The sequence below is a fragment of the Antechinus flavipes genome, chromosome 1 (genome assembly GCF_016432865.1).
Source record: "Antechinus flavipes isolate AdamAnt ecotype Samford, QLD, Australia chromosome 1, AdamAnt_v2, whole genome shotgun sequence".
Taxonomy (NCBI): domain Eukaryota; kingdom Metazoa; phylum Chordata; class Mammalia; order Dasyuromorphia; family Dasyuridae; genus Antechinus; species Antechinus flavipes.
Genome location: NC_067398.1, coordinates 71,573,233 through 71,596,720, shown reverse-complemented (window position 1 = coordinate 71,596,720; position 23,488 = coordinate 71,573,233). Strand labels below are relative to the sequence as shown.

General features: G+C 34.4%; 1 protein-coding gene across 13 annotated transcripts in view; it reads left to right on the top strand.

Moving 5' to 3' along the window:
* The window catches only part of IKZF1 (IKAROS family zinc finger 1), a 132,597-nt gene that overhangs the window by 17,507 nt on the left and 91,602 nt on the right, over positions 1-23,488 (top strand). For all 13 annotated transcript variants that reach the window (XM_051984262.1, XM_051984239.1, XM_051984279.1 and 10 more), the window contains exons 2-3: positions 41-94; positions 16,103-16,222. In XM_051984262.1, coding sequence (XP_051840222.1) covers positions 41-94; positions 16,103-16,222 — 174 coding nt within the window. The remainder of the gene's footprint in view (positions 1-40; positions 95-16,102; positions 16,223-23,488) is intronic.

The window sequence follows — 23,488 nt, the reverse complement described above, 5'->3', positions numbered from 1 at the left end:
TGTTTTGCTTTAACTTAAAATCTCTTCCTCTCTTTCTCAGATAACCTGAGGAAAATGGAAACCGATGAGGCACAGGACATGTCCCAAGTTTCAGGTGAGATCCTTATAAGATATGGATGGGGGGAAACCATGAGTTTTGGTCATTCACTGAGCTATGACAACCCTAATTAAATGGTTTATTATTATTATATTATTATATAGAAGATAGGGACAACCTGCAAAACAAAGAATTTGAAATCAGACAGCACTACCATTTGGCACCAATCAACAAGAATATATTAAATTCCTACTATGTGCCCTGCAAAGAATGAAACCTCCCGTACTTGTAGTGAGCTTAAATCTGAAGCAGTTATTCAAGTGTGAGAAAAATTAACAATATAGAACTGTGATAAAAATTAATTCTTTTGTGAAATCTAGAATTAACCCGATGTGGAGGAGTATGCTTTTTACTTTTGTGGAAAACAATGTTTAATTGTCTCATTCTGGACTCAGAACAAAGAAACACCAGGTCAAATGATGCTATTTTAAAAAACAAAATGGGGGGAGGGGATCAATTCCAGAAAGACACCAAAAGTTGTGGAATTGAAATTACTCTGCTTGGAAGACACCAATGCAGTTTTCTGAGCCTTTTGTGGAGCAGGCTCATCTCATGCCAGGAGCTGGAGAAATGAGTAATCTGATGATTAGGCCTGTTGAGAATTCACTGTCTCTACTAGATTCCTTCAGATTCCCAGAGGTGGGAGGGAGAGGGGGAGAAAGAGAGGGGGGAGAGAGAGAAAGAGATAGAGACAGAGAGAAGGAAGGAGGGAGGGAGGGAGAGAGAGAAAAAGAGAAAGAGAGAGAGAGAGAGAGAGAGAGAGAGAGAGAGAGAGAGAGAGAGAGTTAGCAAAACCCACAAAATGAGACTGAGATGTATCCAATATCTAGCAAGGTCTGCAATCAAAGGGTCTATCTGTGTGTCCATTCCTCTCCAAAGAGGTCTGGATGCATCAATCATGGTGGCTTCAATCGACTTTGGTTTTTCAGTTTTTAGTGTTTGAGAGTAGGCTGCTCCACCTCAGCCAAATTGGAGTCTCAATCACAGAAGGGTGGCCCCTATCAGTGAATGGCTTATAACTGCCATCTGTGGTTCAACTATCAGACTTCAAATTTTATGATAATTATTATGTTTAATTACTATATTATGAACTAGTTTAGTCACTATAACATAAAACACCTTCACAAATATAGTTTGAGTCTGACTAATGAGGGCCATCCTTTTACAATGAAATAAAAAACAGCTCTTTCAAAATATTACAAAAGCATGTGTTGAGTGTATCCACACTACATACTTTCCTCGTTAGTTGAACAATAACTATTTTGGGGATATCTTTCATGCCCAAAATACTGGACTAACTTTCCCTAGGAAGGGACAAAAGTAAAACTGAAAGTTATCTGTTTCCCACTTTATCTATAAAGAAAATGATTCCTAAGGGAATCAGGTCTGCTCAGTGCTTTCTGGGTGAGATGTAGGATTAAGGAGATTTTTAGACCTCCCTCACAGAGGAAGGTCTTGTTCACTATTGTTTGTCCCACATGCCTTGAAGTTAATGACGGAATGAAAAGGAAGGGAATGTTTACAAATTTTCCAATGACTAAAAAAGGCCAGCTTCAGGTCCTTTAAATCTTGAAAAAAAATTCTTTTTTCCTCTGCTATCCTTCTAATGTTCTATTTTGGGTGTCTGAATTGAGATAATGTGGGATGCATTTGAATAGCTTAAGATTCACTTCTGGGTGTGGACTATAGGATTTCTAAGATCGCTTTTGGAACTAAAAAAGAACATTGGTGTCCATTTAGTCCGAGACTTTCATTTTACAGAGAAAGACCACCGAAGACACAAACTTTCTAAGTGACATGTTCATGGTCTCACAGGCAGCCAGTCATCAGTCTTGGAATATGAACCAGAGTCCTTTGATTTAAAGTATTCATTTCATTGTGCCATGCTATCTGCACCTCTATCTTCTACCTTTTTTTCTGATATTAGCAACAGTTTTGTTTTTTTTTTAGGGAGAGTGACCTTTGGAATAACCAGGTTAATTACCAATCCTCAGATCCTGATAACAAAAATGGTTATTTATTTTTTCCTCTTACTTTTTCCCTGCTGTGACAAAATTCTGTGTATTCAATTAGAAGATGAAAGGTTGAAGATGAAGGATTATTCTCCATGACATTTGCCCAAAAGAAAATTATTTATATTTCTAACTTGAACTCTTTCACCATTTTGGTATATTTAATGAATCACTATATATGATGAAAATATCAAGAATTATTCTGGACTTTTTAATGTAATTTTGAATTCTTAAAACTAGTTTTAGCATACTCCTCTCTTGCTCTCCCTTTCTCCTTCCCTTTCTCTTTCTCCCTCTTTCCCTCTCTTCTTCTCCTTCCCTCTCCCACTTTTTCTCTCTCCTTCCTTCCGTCCCTCCCTTTCTCCCTCTTTATCTCTCTCCTTTCCTCTCTTCCTCCCTCTCTGTTCCTCTCTCCTTTCTCTCCTCTTTCTCCCTCCTTCTTTCCTTCCCTCCCTCCGTTCCTCCCCCCTCTTTTTCTCTCCTCTTCTCCCCTTCCTTTCTCAACCCTCCTTTCTTCCCTCCCTCTCTCTTTTTCTGTACACACACATTTTCACACATATGCATACATAAATTGTTCCTTTAGTCAGTTATAATGCTGTGAGGAGCAAATGAGATAGCATTACATAAAACATTTAGCAAAAGTTAAAGTAGCACAAAATTGACCTGGTATTATTGCCATTATAATATTCTGACAAATATTTAAGGTATAAACCATTTTTAGTAACAGATTTGGAAAGATAACTTGGTATTGATTCCCATGTAAATTAGTTTACTTCGAATTTATGGCTTTTCCAGTTGGAAATCAAAATCATCATCATCATCAAAAAAAAAAAGCATCAGAGATTATGGATAATTTATACAGTGTTTGTTTCTCACTTATTATTTAATCTCTGCTCATAAAATGCAGGAATAATCACAGATTCTTGTCTAGATTTAATTTTTTTAACAGTTTGTAAAATTTTGATTTGATTTTGTTTAATCTAGTTCCAATTTTTTAATCTACTTAACTGCCATGTAATCTGGGTCACCTATCCAATACAAGCGGGATGTGTGTCCTAGTATAGCCTTTATCAAAAGAATTTGAGTCCCTGTAGAAAGGGAGGAGAATAAGATATTAAATGAAAGAAAGCCTTTGGGATCAGTTGACCTGGGTTCTAAATGCTAGCTCAGCCTTTTACTGCATGTGTAATTTTGGGAAAGTCATAGATATTATATAAAAAGATTGAACCAGATGATAGTTCTCAGTTCTAAAATGCTAAGAACAAATAGCAGAAGAGAATAATAATTTCATTTAGTTCATATAAGAATAACTTTCTGTAAGACTTTATTTTTTGCAACTTTCCCCTTAAATATGCCCATTTTTCCTATTTTTGTTCATTCTAGTTCTTTGTTTCTTTTTCATTTCTTTGTCTTAAGAAAGTAAAGAGTTCTAACAGAAGATTTAATTAACTAGCACTTATTGAGCACTGTTCTAGGCTCTGGAAAGATTTTGAATTTAGTTTACAAAGTTGTCTTCGCCATGTCCACCTCCTCATTTTGCAAATGAGCTTGAGAAAGGTGTACACATAGGTAGTTATAAGGAGAGCTGGGATGCTGACCTAGGTCTTACTCTAACTTTCATTCTTTCAAGGGGGATGTAAAGCACGTGCTTGCAGTTCTCATGTAGTTTACAAAGTAATAAAAGAAATTAGGCTCATCAAATACAAACATGTTTCAGATATTTTTCTTGGCCAAGATAGTGCTTTTTAAATTTTATTTGTTTTGTGAAAAGCATTAATTAATGGTAAATAAGACCTCATTAATTTGGACTCTTTAGTAATTTGAGCAGGATCTAAACTTGAAGTACCTTTCCAATGTCAATAAAGGAAAAGACTAATTAAGCACATTAACTGTATAAGCAATATTGTTAAGGGGAAGATAAATTATATAAGAAAAAATGTTTGAAGTGTTTCTGAGCATTTTAAAAGCTCATTTGGCTATAAATCATTCAAATACTGATTATAACCATAGTGATATAGGAGGAAGTCTTTAGTGACTAGAATTTAGGAACATACATTTAGACCTGGAAAGAACCTTAGAAACCACTTGATTTAACCCTCTTATTTTACAGATGAAGAAACTCAGGTACTTGATATTAAATGACATATAGAATCATACAACTAATAAATGTCCAGTGGCTAGACTTGAACCTAAATTTATCTGACTTCAAGACTAGTACTATATCTAGGACATCTGACAGTTAGAAGTTCTACGGTGTTGAACAAATTCTTTAACTTTTCTGACTCCAATCTTCCTAACCATTCCACTGTGGATAATAACATTTGCATTACCTTGTACAAAACTTTTGTGAGTGTTATTAATATTGAATGTTATAAATTAAAGCAGTATTAAATATGGGTTATTATAACTTATTCTGCTTTAACATTTTTGCATCTTTTGCTTATTTATAAAGAATATGTATTTGAAAGTACTGTTTAAAAAAAAAACAGGCCTATATAACTTTGGCTTTTCTTGAATCTAAATGTGACTTTTTCCCTCTTTTTTGACATTTTAGAATCTATGAGGTGTTATTGATTAAACTTATTCAAACACATTTTTATAAATAGTGACTAAATTACTACTTTGGATTCTAAATATGATTGTGTGCATTCAAACTTCATACGCATGTGTATATCCTTTTGTACATGTGGTTTACAAACATATTGAAGGAAATAGTGATTTGTGTGAAATAAAGCAGTAATATGTGCGATATATTCATTTATTTAATCATCATAGCTCTTTTATCAATTATAAAATTTATTTACTTGTTATATTTTAAATGGAAAACTTAATATTTTCTATCTCAATTTATTCATATTATTCAAATTTTTTTATATCATTGCAACATAAAAATTTTGGAAGTAATAAAGATTAAAATGTTTAATTGCAGTATATGACATTAGAGGTTTGAACAGTCTCTGGAATAACATTTACCACAAAGATGGCCACACTTTCTAAAAATAACAGTCACTTGAATGATGATACAGCTACTTCCTACCTGTTTGACCCTGAGCGAGCCACTTCCCCTCTTTGGGTGTCATTCTTCTCACTTATAAAGAGAGGGGTTTAGACTAAAATTGGCCCTTAAGGTTTCTCCTTTACCAGCAGTACATCTTGGTATTTTAAATGCCTTTGGTAATAAGCTCAGAGCTAGTGAATGTAATTAAAACTCACAGTCCCAAATCCTTGTTGTTTATACCATTTTAGGTCTGCCATCCAGTATTTTTCAGTAGTAAAGTAGTAGCACAGGACAATTGTGGCTTCTTCCTGCACACTCTTGGGGGAAGTGCTAAGGAGCAATAATTTAACTGAAAGGTAAATAAGGAGGATACATGAAGAACTTGGATCATTAGAATCCTTAATTAATGGATCATTTTTAAAACTAAGTCTGTCATCCTCAGAAGGATTATTGTAAAAGACTGCACTCCTTGTACACTAAAGCTCTTCCCAATCCTAGTGTTTTCCATTCAGAGACCTATCCAAGTAGACTAAGTTTTTTCAGGTCAGGGACAGTTTTTATTTTCTGGGATTGAGGGTTGGGTTTTGTCATTTGTTTTTTAAAGTTCCATCCTCTATCATAGTACTCAGAGTACAATAAGGGATCAATAGATGTCTGCTGAAGTAAACTGAATTCTGTTCCTAGTTTCCCATCCTTTATAGAATATAAACTAATTTAAGAGTTTAAGGTTTTAAAGATATTTGTTTTATCTTTGAATCTGCCCATATGGTAGATGCTTAATAAATGTTCATTGTTTTTGATTGATGGCTATTTTTTTCAATAAAAACCTTCCCTGAAACCAAATCCTTTGCTAAAAATGCCTTCCTTGTTAAATCCTTTTCCCCTTCCATGTCCTACTCTGTATTATACTTGTCTATGTACATACCACATTCTTCCCCAGCCCCAGTACAAGATAAGTTCCTTAGGATAGATACAGCTCTGGAATCAGAGATCTGGACTTCCTGCACATGATACTTACTACCTGTGACCTTAGGTAAATTACTTAACTGTTCTGACCCTCAATTTTCTCATCTATAAAATGAGAAGATATTTGTGAGGCATTTTCCCCCTCGAAATCTTTGCTAATAAGAACCCATGACTTTTTTTTTAATCCTTAAATTCCCAGACACTAGCATAGTACTTTTATTAGGAATTATTTTTCCCTCTTTTATTTCAGTTGGGGTAGGACAGCAGAAGAGAAACTAGGTGTTTATTAATTTTTTTTACAGAAACAGAATTTGGGGGAAGAAGGTTAGAGGTATAAAATATTGCATATGCTTTTAGATGAGGATCTTGTATCATTTGTTTTATTTTGTTACAAGAGAGCTCTACCAGAATGGTGATAATCTAGTAACATTTGTGATGTAAAACAAAAGCTGTCAATAAAACTTAAAAAAAATAAGCCAATGATTATATAATGAATGCCATGCTTCTTTTGTTTCTCAGAAAAGTGTCTTGCAAATTAGTTAAAACTAAATACATTTTTTTTACATTAAGTGAATCAATAAAAAAAAAATTGGTTAAGATGGCACTATCATGCTCTGTTTCTAAAAAAATCATTAATTTATCAGCTGAAATATGAAGAATGTGTATCTGTAACAGAAGGGAAAGCTTTTAAAAGAAATCTTTGTAACTCCTCAACTGCTAACGTAGCGCCTACTGCATCATTCTGTCACGCAACTTACATATAACTGTACTGGGGAGGGAATGCCTCATATGAAGAATCAAGAGAGAGGGGACTTGGTGACATGTGCTATTAGAGGAAGTTGAATTTCTTCTTTCAGAGGAAGATACAGAACTTAATTGTAGTCCAAACTAATTTGAGTTATTTAATGGAATTCTATTAATGTCACATTAACCCAGGGTATTCTTCTGTCCTTTTATTGGTTGGTGAATTTGATGGGGCACCACGTTTTGGTTTCTCAAATGATTCCCTGAATCAGCAAAGAAATCTGGAGGGTGAGACTTAGAACTCAGAATAATCATATAGGAAGCTAAATGTGAATGCCTCATTTCTGAATCAATAATGAAACCAGCTAAAGGAAGGGGATGAGATCCTTATGGGGAATCATATATTTTCCTAAATCTATCAAGGTGTTAGACTAGGTAATTTGAGTGTAGTATAGGGGGGAAAGTAGCTGGTCTAAGAAGTAGAAGTATCTGTATTGGATTTCCAACCCCAGTGTTTTTCAGTATACCCTGTCATGTTACTAATCTAAGCCTCAGTTTCCTCATCTGCAAATTGGATATATTCCAAATTTCATTTCATTCCTCACAAACTGGTATGAGAAGGGCTTAGTAAGCCTTAAAACCCATTGTAGGTATAATCTGTTATTATATCAAGAAGTTGTTTATTGATTCAATACAGATTTCCCAGAAAATATTCAAGTATCTAACAATGCAGTTCATGAATATTTGCCTTTATACTTGTGCACAGTGAGAATAATTTTTAATTTTTCCTTTCTCCTTGGTGTTTCTTTTGCTAACTGAGTTTTCTATTGATCAAGTCTGGCCCATGGTACTTTAGAATTCTCATCCCTACTGTTTTCCATTATTCTACTTTGGTTTATGGTGTGTGTGCTTTCCCTATGTAGTGTAGATAAAAGTGTTGAGACTCAGCCACAGTGACACTCAAGAGGTAACATTTAATTAAGTGCAGGGAACCCTACTGGAATGAAATGCCTCTTAAAATTCAGAAAACCATAGTCTAGACTATGATTGGTAATGTCCGACTATGCCTTGGGATAAATGGGTTCATTAAGTTGAAATAGTAAGGATAGAGAGTTGAATTTGAAGATCAGGGGGCCAAAAGGGGAGACCTTCTTTACCTAGGACACTCAGAATCTTATTATTATATCTCCCTTACTTGATTCATAGTTATTTAAAGTGTTCTGGAAATGTTTAAAACAAAACAGTTCAAAATTTTAATATGAATGACAGTAGAAGAGCCAATAGGAATATGGACACTTATCCACTGTTGAATGCTGTTTTGTGTTTTATAGATATGCATATTCTGTGTATGTGTGTGTGTGTGTGTGTATTTACTGATGATGGTTTTATGTATTGAAGTCTGTGGTACTCTGGAAGTTGGAAACTAGAAATGGGCAAAGAAATAAGATGACAGAATTTCAGAATTGAAAGGTATTCCAGAAGTCATCTAGTACCACATGTAGAGTGATATTGAGACCCAATCCTTTTAGGAACTCCTTTTCCAATATCCTCCTAAATGATCATCTACCCTCTTAGTGAAGACCTCCATTGAAAGAGAATGCACTGTGCTCACAAATGGGCCATACCATTTTTGGACAGCTCTAATTGTTAGGGAGAATTTTTTCTCCTTATGATTAATCAAATCCTTCCTCTTGGCAACTTCTATCCATTGATTCTAGTTCTACCTCCTAAGGCTAACACAGGACAAGTGAAATTCCTCTTCAGAATGACTTTTTTTTTTTAACACTGAAAGATTAGAAAGCCTAGAATTGACACAAGATCAATCCATTGGACTAATTCTTTTGCAGTATTAAGTGCTAGGCTTGGAGCTAGTTAGAAGCAATTCTTGGCTTTTGGATCAATTCAACAAATATTCATGATGTGTATAGCACTGATCTAAGTACTGGAGTTACAAAGGCAAAGACAAAAGAGAGCTCGCCTAAAAGGAGCTTACAATAGGTAATTCCCCTTTATAATAGGTAACAAATAAGCAAAAAAGAACATTTTGTGAAAGGAAAGACCACTAATAAGTAGGAGGTCCAGAAAAGGCTTTTTATATGAGTTGGCACTGGAACTGAACCTTGAAAGAAGCTAAGGATTCTTAAGAGGGAGAGAAGGAGAATCCTTCCATAGTATGGAGGTTGGGATGGAGTGAGGGGCAATGGAGAGACAACATATGCATGGAGTACAAAATATAGAATGAATAGCTAGGGAGTAGTATGAAATAAGGATAAAATGGTAGCTTAGAATAAGATGGTATGGCTTTTAGTGCCAGATTTCAAAATATTTTTTGTTATCCTAGAGGCAATATGAAACCACTGAATATTTTTGAGTAGAAAAATGATATTTTAGATATGGACTTTTGGAAGGTTGCTTAGTAGCCGTGTGGAAAGAGAGGATTTGGAAGAAGGAAGAACCATATTAAGAATGTCACAATAATGCATTCAAGAGTTGGTGCAGGCTTGAATTAGGATAGGTGCCATATGAATGGAGAGAATGAGAGAGATGGAAGCAAGTCCAGCAAAAAAATTGGGTGATTGAATTAGACGGGCAAAGAAGAAAAAATTAAGTGTGACTCTGAAGGCTGAGAATCTGGATAACAGGAAGAATGGTGTTGGCCTAGACAGAAATAGAGAAGTTTGTTGGAAAAGTTGGTTTAGAAGGTAAGATAATGAGTTCTGTTTGTGGATGTTCCATTTGATATTTCATTGGGACAGTCAGGTGGAAGTGTTCAGCAGGAAGGATGTAGTACTGAAGTCAAGAGAAGAATTAGAGCTGAAGCAAAGAATTAGGAGTCATCTGAATAGAGGTGATCACTGAATCTGGTGTAGCTCATGAGATAAGTGAGATAAAGTAAAGGCAGAAAAGAGAACTGATGGCAGAGCCTTGGGGTACCTATTTAAAAGGAGAAAGAGAAAAAAATAAAGGAAACTGAGAAAGAGCATGTAGGAGGAAAAAGCAGGAGAAGAGTGCCATAGAGCCAAGGAAGGAAAGAGTTGAGAAGAAGATGGTCATCAAGAGCAAAATCTGCAAAAACGATAAAGGATGAGAACTGAAAAAAAGCCATAGGATTTATTAAGAAATTATTTGGTAACCTTAGAGAAATCAGTTTCAGTGTAGTAGTGTGGTCAGAGGCCTGATTGCAAAGTGAAGGGGAGGTGAGGAAATTGAGGCAAGAAGTACAGACACTTTTTTTTTCTCTAGAAGTTTGCCTGAGAAAAGGAAGAAAGATAAAAACAAGAGACTGCCTTTTACTATCGATGTGACTAAATCATCCAACAACTGAGTCTCAATTTCCTCTTCTGCAATGCAAGCAGCCTGGGATTTGAAATCGGAAGATCTGGATTAACATTTACTAATTTACTAATTATGTGACTTACACAAGTCCTGAAAGTCTCATTTTCTTCATATCTAAAGTGAGGGGCTGGACCTTAAGTTTTATTATGGTTATAACATTCTATGTTATCCTGTGATTGCAAAATCCATGTACAAAATGTAATTCTTGTGGCAGTGATTCTCACCTGATATGAAAAGGACTTTAAATCTTTGGCTAATTGCTATCACTAATATTTGAAATTGAAAACTATAGTATTTAGCATTTCTTCTTCTTAAAAGCACCAAATTATTACAAGGCTTCAAATAAAGAACAACTTTGCTTATACAGGAAAGATTCATATCTAAGTTGTTGAAGAATCATGACAAAATCCACCTTATTGGTTGTCCTTCCCTATGAATCTGTACAACCAGTCCCCTTCACTTGGATGGAATTCCAGAAAGGATTAGGAATTTTCTTTCTCTGCATTACTCTCCACATTGGACTCTAGTGCTCCACTTTTCTGATCATTGCTACTGGAAGATGTGTCAACATTTCCATTTATTATTCCTGCTTCCTTTCTAAAACTGAAGAGTCAGGTTTCTTCTCCAAATGATGTTATCAGCTCCTTTACATTTCTCAAGTATCTGTACCATGGGGCAATTTTTACTGTAACCTTGACTAACAGTGAGCTAGTTTTAGACAGTACCTATCATGTGTTTCCAGCTCAGGCACCTGTGATTTAAAGGGACAAGACCAATCTCTTGCTGCATATATATGAATGGGTTTTTTTTTCCATTTTAAAAATTTCAAGCTTTTCATTATTATTAAATGGTCATCTTTTGCCCTGCACGGTTAAGATCATATTTGCAGGATTGGTCCTTCTAGGCTATATCCCAAGCTTCATTATTCTTTGGAACACATTATTCCATTCCCTCTTCCCTTTTCTAGTGGAGACAGAAAAATCTTGTATTATATAAAATTTTAACAAAAGAACGTGGTCCAGTAGTTCATAGACCATCTACTCTTTCCCAATTCAGATCTTCCCCTGTTTGTATTGTACTTGAATAATAATTACAAGCTATCCAGCTGTTTTTCCTCTTAAGTTCTATTTAAGACAGTGACAATTGCTGTCTTTAATAACATAAAAGCATTTCAATTTCTTTCTATCCTCCTAATCTTTTTTTTTAAACAACTCATATTGTTTTGAGCATGCAGAAAGACCCAATAATGTTTTTTTCTGAAAATATGCCAATTGTAATTTAGCTAAAAGAAGAGCATAAAATATATTCTCCATATCCTGAATATGCAGTGCTGTTTGTTCCCTGTTCTCATATTCTCAGGTCATTTCATTATTCCACTTTAAAATATTCTCAGATCATTTGATTATTCTAGTCAAAGATAAATGCAAGAAGAGACTTTACAAATTCTTTGAAAAGTTATGAAAAAGTGACAATTCTCTTTTATTACTATTTTCACTTTATTATACACAAATACCTCAAAGGCAAGTTTAATTTATGTCAACATTCCTTGGTGCCTAGTACAGTGCACTACATAATGCAGGTGCTTGATAAAGGTTTCTAAAAGTTATTATGTTAAAATAAATATCAGATATGTATACTTATATAGTATATACTGTTATATATTATATAAGTATAGTATCTGTATATCAGATGATTAGTATTACCCACAAATCACGTAAAGACTTGAACTGCATCTATGTATCATTTTAGATGCCAACTAAATTTGTTGTTCATTTCGGCCAAGTAATTGATCAAGTTGGTTAAAGAACCCACTCCTGTGCCTTTCTCTTCTCCCATTTGGAATGCTCTTCTAATCTTTGCCCATCATTTCCATTACATCTTTTCCTAAAAGACTCCAATTCTAAAAAGTCTTCCCTGACTAACCCTACTTCATGCATAAGAGCAGAAACAGGAACTAGATCATCTCATTTACCCTCTCATTATACATATATATGTGTGTATATATATATATATATGTTTATAGGTAATATGTATTATAAATATTATATATATAAGTAAAATACCTAGATTATATATATATACATATATATATATATATAATAAAAAATAAGACTTAACTAGTTTAACATGCTCAGTCAGCCAGCTAGCAAATGTTGGAGCCAGAATTTGAAGCCATTTCTTCCAACTCCTAATGCAATGTTTTGTCCACTGCACTATGTTATTGCCTGTTTCTTTAAGGTTTCTTGTAGTGCCAGCAACTGTATTATGTGTATACAATACACTTTTGAATGAATGAATGTATGTGTTATTTTAGTTAAGATGGTTATCATTTATATGATTAGACATACTTTCAAGGTACAACTACAAATATAATTGAAATGAAGAATTAGACCTTCATCTAAGTAATACACTCTAGTAAAAATAAACTTTGAAACATAATTATTACATTTCTAACAAATTTTAAATTTTCTAGTTATTTTCTTCAGTTCTGGTACCAAATCTTCTACGTATAGCATCCATTATTTTTTGGATAAGGAAGCCTGATATAGTCTTCTTCAAGTATGAACTAATAATCACTTTTATTAAATAAGCACAGGATAGAATGAATTAAAATCTTTTACATTAAAACCTTATTACATACCATGCGATGGAAGAAAGCACAAAATTGGATTTGCTTTGCATCTTGAGGAAATCACTGCTCTTTGGACCTCAGTTTACTCACCTGGAGGTGATTTAGATATCTGTTAAGTTTTCTTCTGGCTGAATATCCTATGAACCCAATTAAAGGTTTGCATGACTATGAGTACTGGAACATCCTCATTATAATTTTTGAAAATAATAGTAGTTGACACAGGGCATCTTCTGGCATTATGAACCAGTTTCTTCATAGTCATTCAACAGCATCAAGTGGACTTGCTGCACAACTACAGTCATTGCTGAGAACACTAAAACTGGTGAATTACATGATTTCAGAAGTTCTTGGCTATAATAAGGCTATAAAATATGATGAGGCTTAAGAAGTAGAAGGCTGCCAGGCTGCCTAAAAAGGGGGATTCTGATGCAAGTTAGAAAAACGAAGTAAGTTAAAGCTTCTTTGTCAGTAAGTATTGGGATCAGGTCCATGATAGACCAAGGAGACCAAGTTTTAAAAAAAAATCAAATTAAATTCAACAAATATATAAGTACCTACTATTTATGACCACAGAATAGGTAACACAAATATTATCTTTCTATAAAGGAGAAAAGAAACACAAAAGATAAGTGATTTGTCTTAGGTCACAATCACAGAGTAAGCAAATGGCAAAGTTGAGACTAAAATCCAGATCATTTAATTTTCCTTTTATTCAAATACCATTGTCATTACTTTTCAGCAACACAACCCTTTAGCATGAACTCTTAAGAAGATAGATAAAAGTACTACTTTGAACTAAAGTTCAACTAAAACTTCAGTATTCTGTACTATGGTAGTTAGACTTTTTAAAGTATTTTATCTGGTTTGCAAATAGTGAGTGTAAATCAGGGGTCCTCAAACTTTTTAAATAGGGGGCCAGTTCACTGTCCCTCAGAGTGTTGGAGGGCCAGACTATAGTAAAAACAAAAACTTTGTTTTGTGGGCCTTTAAATAAAAAAACTTCAGGGGCAGCTAGATAGTAGAGTGGATAGAGCACCAGCCTTGAAGTCAGGAGGACCTGAGTTCAAATCTAGTCTCAGACACTTAACACTTCCTAGCTGTGTGACCCTGGGCAGGTCACTTAACCCCAATTGCCTCAGCAAATTAAATAAAAAAAACTTCATAGCCCTGGGTGAGGGGGATAATTGTCCTCAGTTACCGCATCTGGCTGTGAGCCGTAGTTTGAGGACCTCTGGAGATAATGGCTTGTTTTGGAGAGGTTGTTGTGATATCACTCACTACATCAATCACTGGATTCTTATTTTACTACATGCATTTCTACCCAGAGTTTTTACGAAAAGTCTTGGTTTAAGTGAGTTATGAAAGAGAATGGTACTAGTTGGAGCCAAACTCAGTGCAATAACAACACCTTCTCTGATGCATCTTAATCTTGATGGATCTAGAACCTTAGAACTTTCATGTCCAAAGATAGGTTAGCCTTAATCCTAACACATCCCAAAAATAGGAAACCTTTCTTCAACATCTCAACCAATGGTCAGTAAGTCTCTTCTTTCAGACTTTCAGAACTCATTACCTACTAAAACAGTCAATTCCATGTTGATTAGTTCTAATTTAATTGGTCTTAATTCTGCCCTCTGGGACCAACCAACATAAGATTAACCTCTCTTCCAAATAACATGCCTTTAAGTGCTTGAAAGCATCTCATGTCGTTTCTGATCATCTTCTCTAGTCTAAACATCTGCAGTTCCTTCAACTAATTCTCCTTTAGCATGATTTTGTATTTCCTCCCCATGCTAGTTGACCTCATTAAATGCTTTTCTGCTTGTCAGTGTTCTTAAAATATAGCATACAGACTGAAAAAGATATGGACTGTAAGATTTACCTGTTTTGTTTTGAAAAAGACAGAATGCATCTATTGTTGTAGACTAAATTTGCATTATCCTTCTGAGACCACAGTCAACCCTATGCACTATGCATCACCAGGACATGCATGGCGTCTAGTAAATGCTTAATATAACAAGTCAGGAAGTATTTATTAGACTCCTATTACATACCAGGCCCTGTGCTAAGCCTTGAGGATACAAGAACAAAAATAGTTCCTGCTCTGAAGGGGTTTACAGTTTAATGAGAGAAAATAACATAGAAATAATTGTAAATAAATAAGTATATAATGGATTAATTGGACACAATCTTAAATAGAAGACATTAAAATTAAGAAATTATGAAAAATAAAAGCCTTTTTGCATAATGTGGAACTTTACCAAGAAATTTAGGAGGTACACGTGATGAGGCTATTTTAAGCACAAGTGATATCCAGGGGAAATGCAGGGGATGATCTTGTGTAAAAAAAAAAAAAAAAAAAAAAACAGCAAGGAAAGCAGAGTCACTGGATTTTAGAGTATGTAGAGGAGAATTAGGTATAAAACTAAGAAAGTGCCAATATTGAAGTACTTTAACATCTAAATATAATACCAAATGCTTTTTAATTGACTTATTAAAATCCATTTTATCTTTTTCACATGAACTATTACCCAGACAACCCTCCCTAATTCTATATTTGTTCAGTTTATTTTTTAATCCAAGTATTGGAATTTAGCATTATCACTTAAATTTTATCTAAAAGATTTAATCCATCATTCTGGCCCATTAGGATATTATTTTTTATCCAAGTTTTTTCATCGTGGACATCAAGCATTCCTAATTGTTTTATGTCATTAACAGATTTGTCTCTTCTCCAAGTCACTGAAAGAAATACTGAATAGACTAAACCAAAGGAAGACTTTCTGTGGCATTCCATTAAACCTCCTTCCAGACTGATATTGATCCTTCAGTCACTTCTCTTTAAATGCATATTATCATAAATACCATTCAGACCACATCTTTGTAGTTTATATACAAAGAAACTTTTATAGGTTGTGTTGGATACAGGCTTCTTTGTAAAGTATTTAAACAACTCATAAACTAAATTGCCTTGTTTTTCCTTTTCCTATTTCAATATTATGAAGATATAATTGAAAGGTAAGATATTGGGTAGAAGGACATAGTCAACTGTATAGGAGAGAAAAAAATTTTATGGCACATTTCTTATTCTACAAATTAGGTTGGATTCCAGGTTGTAACAAAGTTGTGTATTTCTCTATCCAATATAACTTCTCTTTTCAGGATACCTAATTGTGTCTTTAAAAATAAGGAAGCAATATCCCATGAATGTCTTGCTAAACTTAGCAGAGTGAACGTTTCATGATAAAAACCCAGAAAGGTTCTGCTGTTGGGAATAGTGACCAACCACTCTAATGGACTTGTTTTTATCTTCTCAGGAAAGGAAAGTCCTTCAGTAAGTGATGTACCTGATGATTCAGATGAACCTATGCCTGTACCAGAAGATCTTTCTACCACTTCAGGAGGACAGCAGAATTCTAAGAATGAAAGAGTTTTGGGTAAGATAATCTTCTTGCTATTACTGTTCTCATGATACTCTTTTTACAACAATTGCAGTGTTTAATTCTAAAAATTCTTCTGTCTTTTCTTCAAAGCACAATTATTTCTATTCCCAAAACTCTCTCTAAATTAGCCTATATATGCAACCAAGAGTCAGAACTTTACTTTAGAGATCAGAATACTAGAATTCAGAAATATTTTCTTCAAAAACACTTTATAGAAGAGTTGGAGGTAGGTTGGACCCATGTATACAATCTGAGAATTGATTTGCATGTGAAAAAATTTTGATTTTGAAAAGTATTATTTAAATAGCACTCTTTTGGACTCTAAATCAAGTGGAAAAATCTCTCCACAACTTAGAATATAGCTAATAGAACACTTTTCAGGTAAGATAAGAGGTAATAAATCTGTGAGACTAGAGGTCATATAGAGGCAAACTTAAAAAATTTGTAATACTTGGATGGTCAAAACTTAATGCAAGTATAACCAATATCACCAAATGATAAGAATTCTCAACATCATACTAAGAGAATTTCTTAAGATATTATGACACTTTCTCATGTGCTCTGAAATGAACATCTCCAAAAGAATCTATTTCCTCCTAGAATCCACTTCTGCTAATGAACTGTGTAGAAGGGCAAACAAAAAAATCTAATCTGGTTCAGATTATTTTAGGTTGAAGTGTATCTAAAGTGGTAATAGTCATTAATGGGTCATCTACCTGAGGATAAAAGCTTATTAGGGTGTGATAAAAGATTTTAACACCGATTATTGTTATATTTTAACTCCAACTCTGCTTTATTTCTATTATTTTCCATTTCCATTATTTTACTAATTTCCAATATTTTCATCTGGTAAAGAGCACAGACACTTTAGACAATTATCACTATATGAAAATGGACTATTTCAAAAACCTCTACAAAAAATCATTTGTATGAAAGGCAAATTTGTCCAAAAATGTAAAGGAGGAACAGATGGGCATATGGTTCAAGGAAGCAGGAGCAAGGACAGAAAAACTAGAGCTAGAGGAGGAACACTTGGATTTGGGGCTAGTTACTGGGGAACCTGGCCTGAACCAAGAAAGAACATGTAATAGGCAGACACATCAGGGCCTGAACAGGATAGGTAACAGGTGGAGTCCAAACACTGACATGCTTACTGAGCATGGAAGGATAGAAGATGAATATGGGGTGGGGAGCAGATGGGCAGAATGTACAAAGGTCTTGGGTCCAGAGGTCTCAAGCAGAACCCCCAGCCAGGGGATGGGGTCTCTCCACATGCATTCTTCTGTTTTCACTTTGAATAGGTTTTTAGATTGGGGAAAGGTGGATTGTAGGCAAAAAAGCCCCAAGTACAGGGATAGGAATGAAGAGACTGAATAATGCTGTACAGTAAAGTTGACATAGGTGGGGGTTTGGGAATGTGGATTTCTTTCAGAATTCTTTACATAAATTTGAATTTGCATAATATGAATTTACATAAAGCTAGACATGTCTGCATTTTCTTATGTCCCCAGAATGAAATAACTAAGCAATCATTTCCCCATCACATAGTACATATCCTTCCCTCCTTCCACTAAAACAGAAGGACAAAATAAATCCAAATATATTTGTGTCTGAGAAATTTTTTAAAATGTTTCCATGGTATTAGTATTAAAGAGGCAACATACTACAGTGATAAAATATTGCATTTGGAGTCAAAGGGCCTGAGTTCAAATCTATCTCTGTCTCTTTGTCCTTCCCGTGTGACCTGTGGCAAATCAGACTGTCTGGGACTAAGTTTCCTCTTCTCTAAAATGAGGAGCTTTGAACAGATGATTGATCTGTGAAGTTCTTTGAAGCTCCAAATCTATGATCCTAGGTCACTGTACTAAAGGGATTGCTGAAATCGTTCAAGAAAGCTAAATGATGTGGAGGAAGAAGAGCTAAGCAAAAAATATATGAATCCTGGGTTTTGTTTGTTTGTTTGTTTGTTTGTCTTTTTACTGCTCTACAGTATAATCCCTACAAGATACAGGTATATAAATAAACCCATTCATACATCATTTTATATTTTTCCTTTTGTGAGTTCCACATAAGGGTTATATGACTTTGGGATATGCCAGTGGTATCAGATTCATAGATAAATGGCTAGGAGTGCCACTAAGACGTACATAATGGTCCTTGCAGCCCACATATTGAATTAGCTACATGTTAACATGATCCATGTTTTATTGTATTTTGTTATTTTGTTGAATATTGCACAATTTTAACCTTTTAATATCATTCAGACATCCCTCAGGAATGGTGTAGGCTATGTGCAGTAGGCAGGTACGATGTTTGACACCTGTGCCCTAAATAACTCTCTAAAACTCTGGGTTGTAGAGAAGGTTCCAACCTGTATCAGTAGAAGTTCCTCATTTGAGAGTCCTACACTGAGGAAGTCTCAGAGCTGACCTCTATCTATTTAAACAATTAAATTCATTTTATGAAATCTTTAAAGAATAAGTCTGCTTTTCTAGCCTATAAAGTAATTGAAATGACTGATGTCTAACCATTGTAAAGATCCAGTCAGCATAAAGTTGAACATAGGCATTTATTGGAGAATTTGTTTTAAGCATGAAAGGTTACTCTCACTGTTCGAGACCAGCTAGGTTTTTGAATGAATTTGTTCACTTTTTAGTGCTGTTCAGTCAAAGCAACTCAATTATATTTAATAGTTTCATTCTGCTCATCCATTTAGGAATTCATACTTTTCTTAAAGCTAGTCATCAGGTTTTGAACATTAAAACATTTCTGGATATCCTTTCACTTTTCTTTGTTTCTTTCTCTTTTTTTCTTTCTTCCTTCTTTCCATCTGTCCTTTTCTTCCTTCCTTCCTTTCTCTTTCTTTTGTTTCTTTTCTCTGTTTCTCTGTCCTTCTCTCTTTGTGTCTTTGTGTCTGTGTGTGTCTCTGTCTCTGTTTCACTGTCTCTCTCTCTCTTTCTCTCTCTTTCAAATTATTTTAAAGTTTGCAACAGTAGGTAACAGCAACAGTAGGTAACAATTCATGGATCCATCCTTGTGCTTATTACCTTGACTAGTTGCCAATTGAAGCTTTTTTGTGCTTTCTCATCCTGTGATTTTTTTGTCTTTTTAGACAGGTCTATATCAAGTATCATGGAGAAAATAATATTTTTTTAAAAAATTTTCTGGGAAGAGAGAGTCTGGACACATGGAATGATAGGAGAAAATAAAAACTAGAATGATAAGCAAAAAAAAAAATTCATGGATGGCAAATATGTGGACAGAAACCAGGGAATAGCAGGGTATGGTAGTATGAAGTTGAGGATGTGAGTGAAGAAAAGAAGAAAGAGAAGAATGAAAATAAGAGACAGAAGTATCAGAATTAGGGTTCACTGAAAGAAATTCATTTATAAGATAAAAATTGGAGAATAAATGCAGATTTTTTTTAAATCCAGTGTCCAGCAAAATACTATGATCTATTACTATTGTTCTACCATGTAATGAAGTAATACATAGCAATTATAGAATTAATAAGAAAACTTCTAAATATCAGTAGAGAAATGAAAATCATTTTCAAAGAAGGAAAATCAGGGTCATTAAGAGCAGAGTCTTAAATTACAGAATTTACAGCTGGAGGATATATTGAAGATGATTTTGAGTTCCAACAACTCTCATTTTATAGAGGAGGAAAGGATTTGACTTATCTAAGGTTAAATATTAGAATTTGAACCCAAGTCTTCTGTCTTCAAATACAGAAATCTTTCCTCTATACTGAACACCTGAGTTTGGTTTATGCGTAACTTCAAATTTTACTAGTTGGATGGACTTTGACAAATCACCAGATTTTTTAATTGGAAGGGATCTTAGGGATCAAGCTGTCCAACTCCCCTATGCTATGCTTATGAAGTCACTTTTTTGAACCTAAGTGTAATTCATCTGTGTTAAATCTTAATTTCCTCCTCTGCAAAATTAGGCAAATATAATACTTGTACTATTTATCATCCAAAAAATCTCAAAAATAACATAGATATAACAAAGCTGCAAGAGATTTGTGAGCTTAAGTGCTATGAAAATGTAAGCCATTATTATTATTTTAAAAAGCAAGAAATTATCAGAATGTGGAAAGTAGTTTAAAATTAGTGATTCAATTTGCAAAACAAAAAAGAAATAGGAAATTAATCCTTTAATATAAAGGGAAAAAAACGTTTCACTTTGAAAGAGAGAAAATTGTTAATGAATGGCTCCAAAAAGGTTAGAGGTTTATTTTGATCTAGACAAAGTTCTGGAATTCTAGTCCTTTCTTTTAAACTTATTAGATTTGTGACTACAGGCAAATCACTTTAACTTTTGAAACTTCTGTTTGCTGATCTATAAAATGAGGGAGATGGTTGCTAGGGTCCTTTCTATATCTAAATATCTGATTCTGTGATCTTGTGAACAAGAACCAAAGACAATAAACTGGGAAAATGGAATGTTAAGTTGGTATAGAACATGACCCAATATAAAACTACAGGTTTCATTGATACTCAGTGAGGTCGTTTCTAAGACCAAAGTCATTTCAGAGACACTTAGTCATTCTTAAAGTAAAAAAATACTCTGGGAAAATTACTTGGTCTTATGGAAACTCTAGCACCTAAATTATATGTAGGTGTGTGTGTGTGTGTGTGTGTGTGTATTTATGAATGTATATGAATTTGTACTTCATTGTAACAAAGTATCCCATTTAGTTTCTCATGTTGCTGGCATCTACCACATAGCGATGGTTTGGGTAAGCTTTTAAAATCCATCTGTTTTGCAAATATCCTAGTTGAGTGATGTTGTGTTGTGATGGACATTGCTTTAACTAGTAAACTGCTTCTTTCCAGAACTTTGTGGCTTGGTTTGTCCAATAGTGGTTCTTCTCCAGAAGTGGCTTCAGAAAATCCTGAAAGATCCATATATCCCCATTCCCATAGCTTTGGATTAAAATTTGATTGACCCTAACCAGAATAAGAAAATACAAGGAATTAAAGATTGTGTTCTTGGGAAAGCAGAGAATCAATAAGTTGAATATCTGGGACTCTGTTTCTGATCTGTTAGGTAGAAGAAAAAAAAGTCTTTTACTCAGTAGTACTGAACTCTCATAGCAGAATTGGAAGTTGTAAGAATATCAAATATATTCTCTTTCCCTGTAAGTTGGGGCCTTTCTGAAACTATTACTTTGATGAGTATGTCCCGAATGCAATGCAAATATCAGTTGAGAAACACTCGGTGCTCCCCAGTGGAGGAGGTTACAAACAAAATGGTAGGCCCCTGGTTTTTCAGAATGGAAAAAGAAAGCCCTGAGCTTTGGCTGCTTTGGAGAGAGAAGAGCAGCGTGCTTCAGCTGTGTGGCTTGTGAATACGGATACTGAGCTTGCTTATCTAATCAGCAGTTAGAGGAAGTTGTTTTTATCTCTAAAATACATCTCTTCTGCTCAGATAAACCCAGTTCTAGTGAGAGAGAAAGCATTATCTAGCAGGATCTCAGCAGTGGCTGCAACAGAGCTCAAACATGTTTCAGTCCCAACTCTTCCCAACTTCTGAGTAGGCAAAGACTTGGGGGGAACCTTGAAGACAGTCCTTTGTTGAGAGTTAATCCCTCTTAAGAAGAGCTGAAGATATTCTGTGAGGATGCTAAGCTGACCTCCCTTTTTTCATTCTCTGATAATTTATCATAGGGCTTTTGTAAGCAAGGGCTGTGTAAGGAAAAGGAAGAGAGCTTGGCCTTTTTCCTTGAATTCCTCAAAAATTTTAATTAATGTGATTTTATATCATTCGACAATTCCAAAATACATTCATTTCTTCTCAAAATTATTTAGAGATCAGTTTTTCTTATAAGTTTCATCTTGTAGGGTGTTAACATAAATGAAGCATGAGACATACATATTGTCATAGCCAGTTGTATACTTTTTTAAAAATCAAACTCTACTTTTTACAAGGAAGCACATTATTGGGGCAGATAGGTGGTGCAGTAGGTAGAGCATCAGCCCTGAAGTCAGGAGGATCTGAGTTCAAATCTAGTTTTAGATACTTAATACTTCCTAGCTGTGTGACCCTAGGCAAGTCACTTAACCCAAATTACCTCAGCACCCCCCAAAAAAAATAAAAAGGAAGCACATTATTTTCTGGTGGGCCAGAGAGTTGGGGGAGGGGAATAAAAGTGATGGGAAGAGACAAAAAGAGAAAGAGAGAGACAGAGAAGAAGACAGAGAGATATGGAGGGAGGGAGGGAGAGAATGCAAGAATAAAAGGAAAGCATCAAAAAAATTTTTTTGAGGAGAGAGTTTTAAAAGGGAATACAGATAAATGGAGGTTGTTTTTTTTTTTTTTTTTACTATCATGCTATATTTGATGTATACTTTTAAAAATATGTAACAAAATTGACTTTCATGTTTTAAAAAAAGATGAAGCAGAGAGAGATTGAATGACCTACAGAGAAATGAATGAGATAGCTAAGACTATAATCTGGCATCATTGCTGACTTTAAATATACTGATTTCAAACCAGTGGTTCATCCCAACTCAGCCTGGTCCAGTCATAACAACGTTATCAACATTCCTGATATCAGATGACCATGTGAGCAGTCTAGGAAAACCTAGAGAGTAATTTCAAAAGTGTTTATAGTAGAATGGAAGATATAATATTTAAAAGCCTCTTTAGATTCTGAGGGAGCACCCCCAGGATGGCTTAGAAAAAACAGGAGCCCCAGTGATAACAAAGGATTAACAGGCACTAAGACTGGCTAAGCCTACAAGAAGCATTCATTGATTGACTGCTAAATTGTCCTTTGGTACCACTGAGATAAATCACAATAAAAACTTAAGATAAAATATTCTAGAGTAAATCTGTTATTAGTGTTTTGAAAAGTCTAATAAGTATGATCTTTTACCTTTCTAACCTTTTCCTGCTGTTCAAGCTAAAGTAATTCCTCTTCTAATTACTACCTGTGTGACTATTAAAAAAGTTACTTTACCAGGTCTTGATTTCTGCATTTGTAAAACAAAAAGATTGGACTAAAAGATCTCTCTAAATGACTTTTCTAGCTCTAAATTGATGATCCAATGATTCTGTGATTCTTTTGCATTTCAAAGAGAGAGAATTTTCTTATAGAACAATTTTTTCCTGTTTTTTGCCAAGTATAGGTATCAATAGTTGGTTAGAGACCATCTTCAGACTTCATTTTGTCTTAGTTTCAGAGAATACTTTAATCCGATGAAGACAGTAAAGGGAACAAATGTAAAGTGACTTGACTAAAGTCAT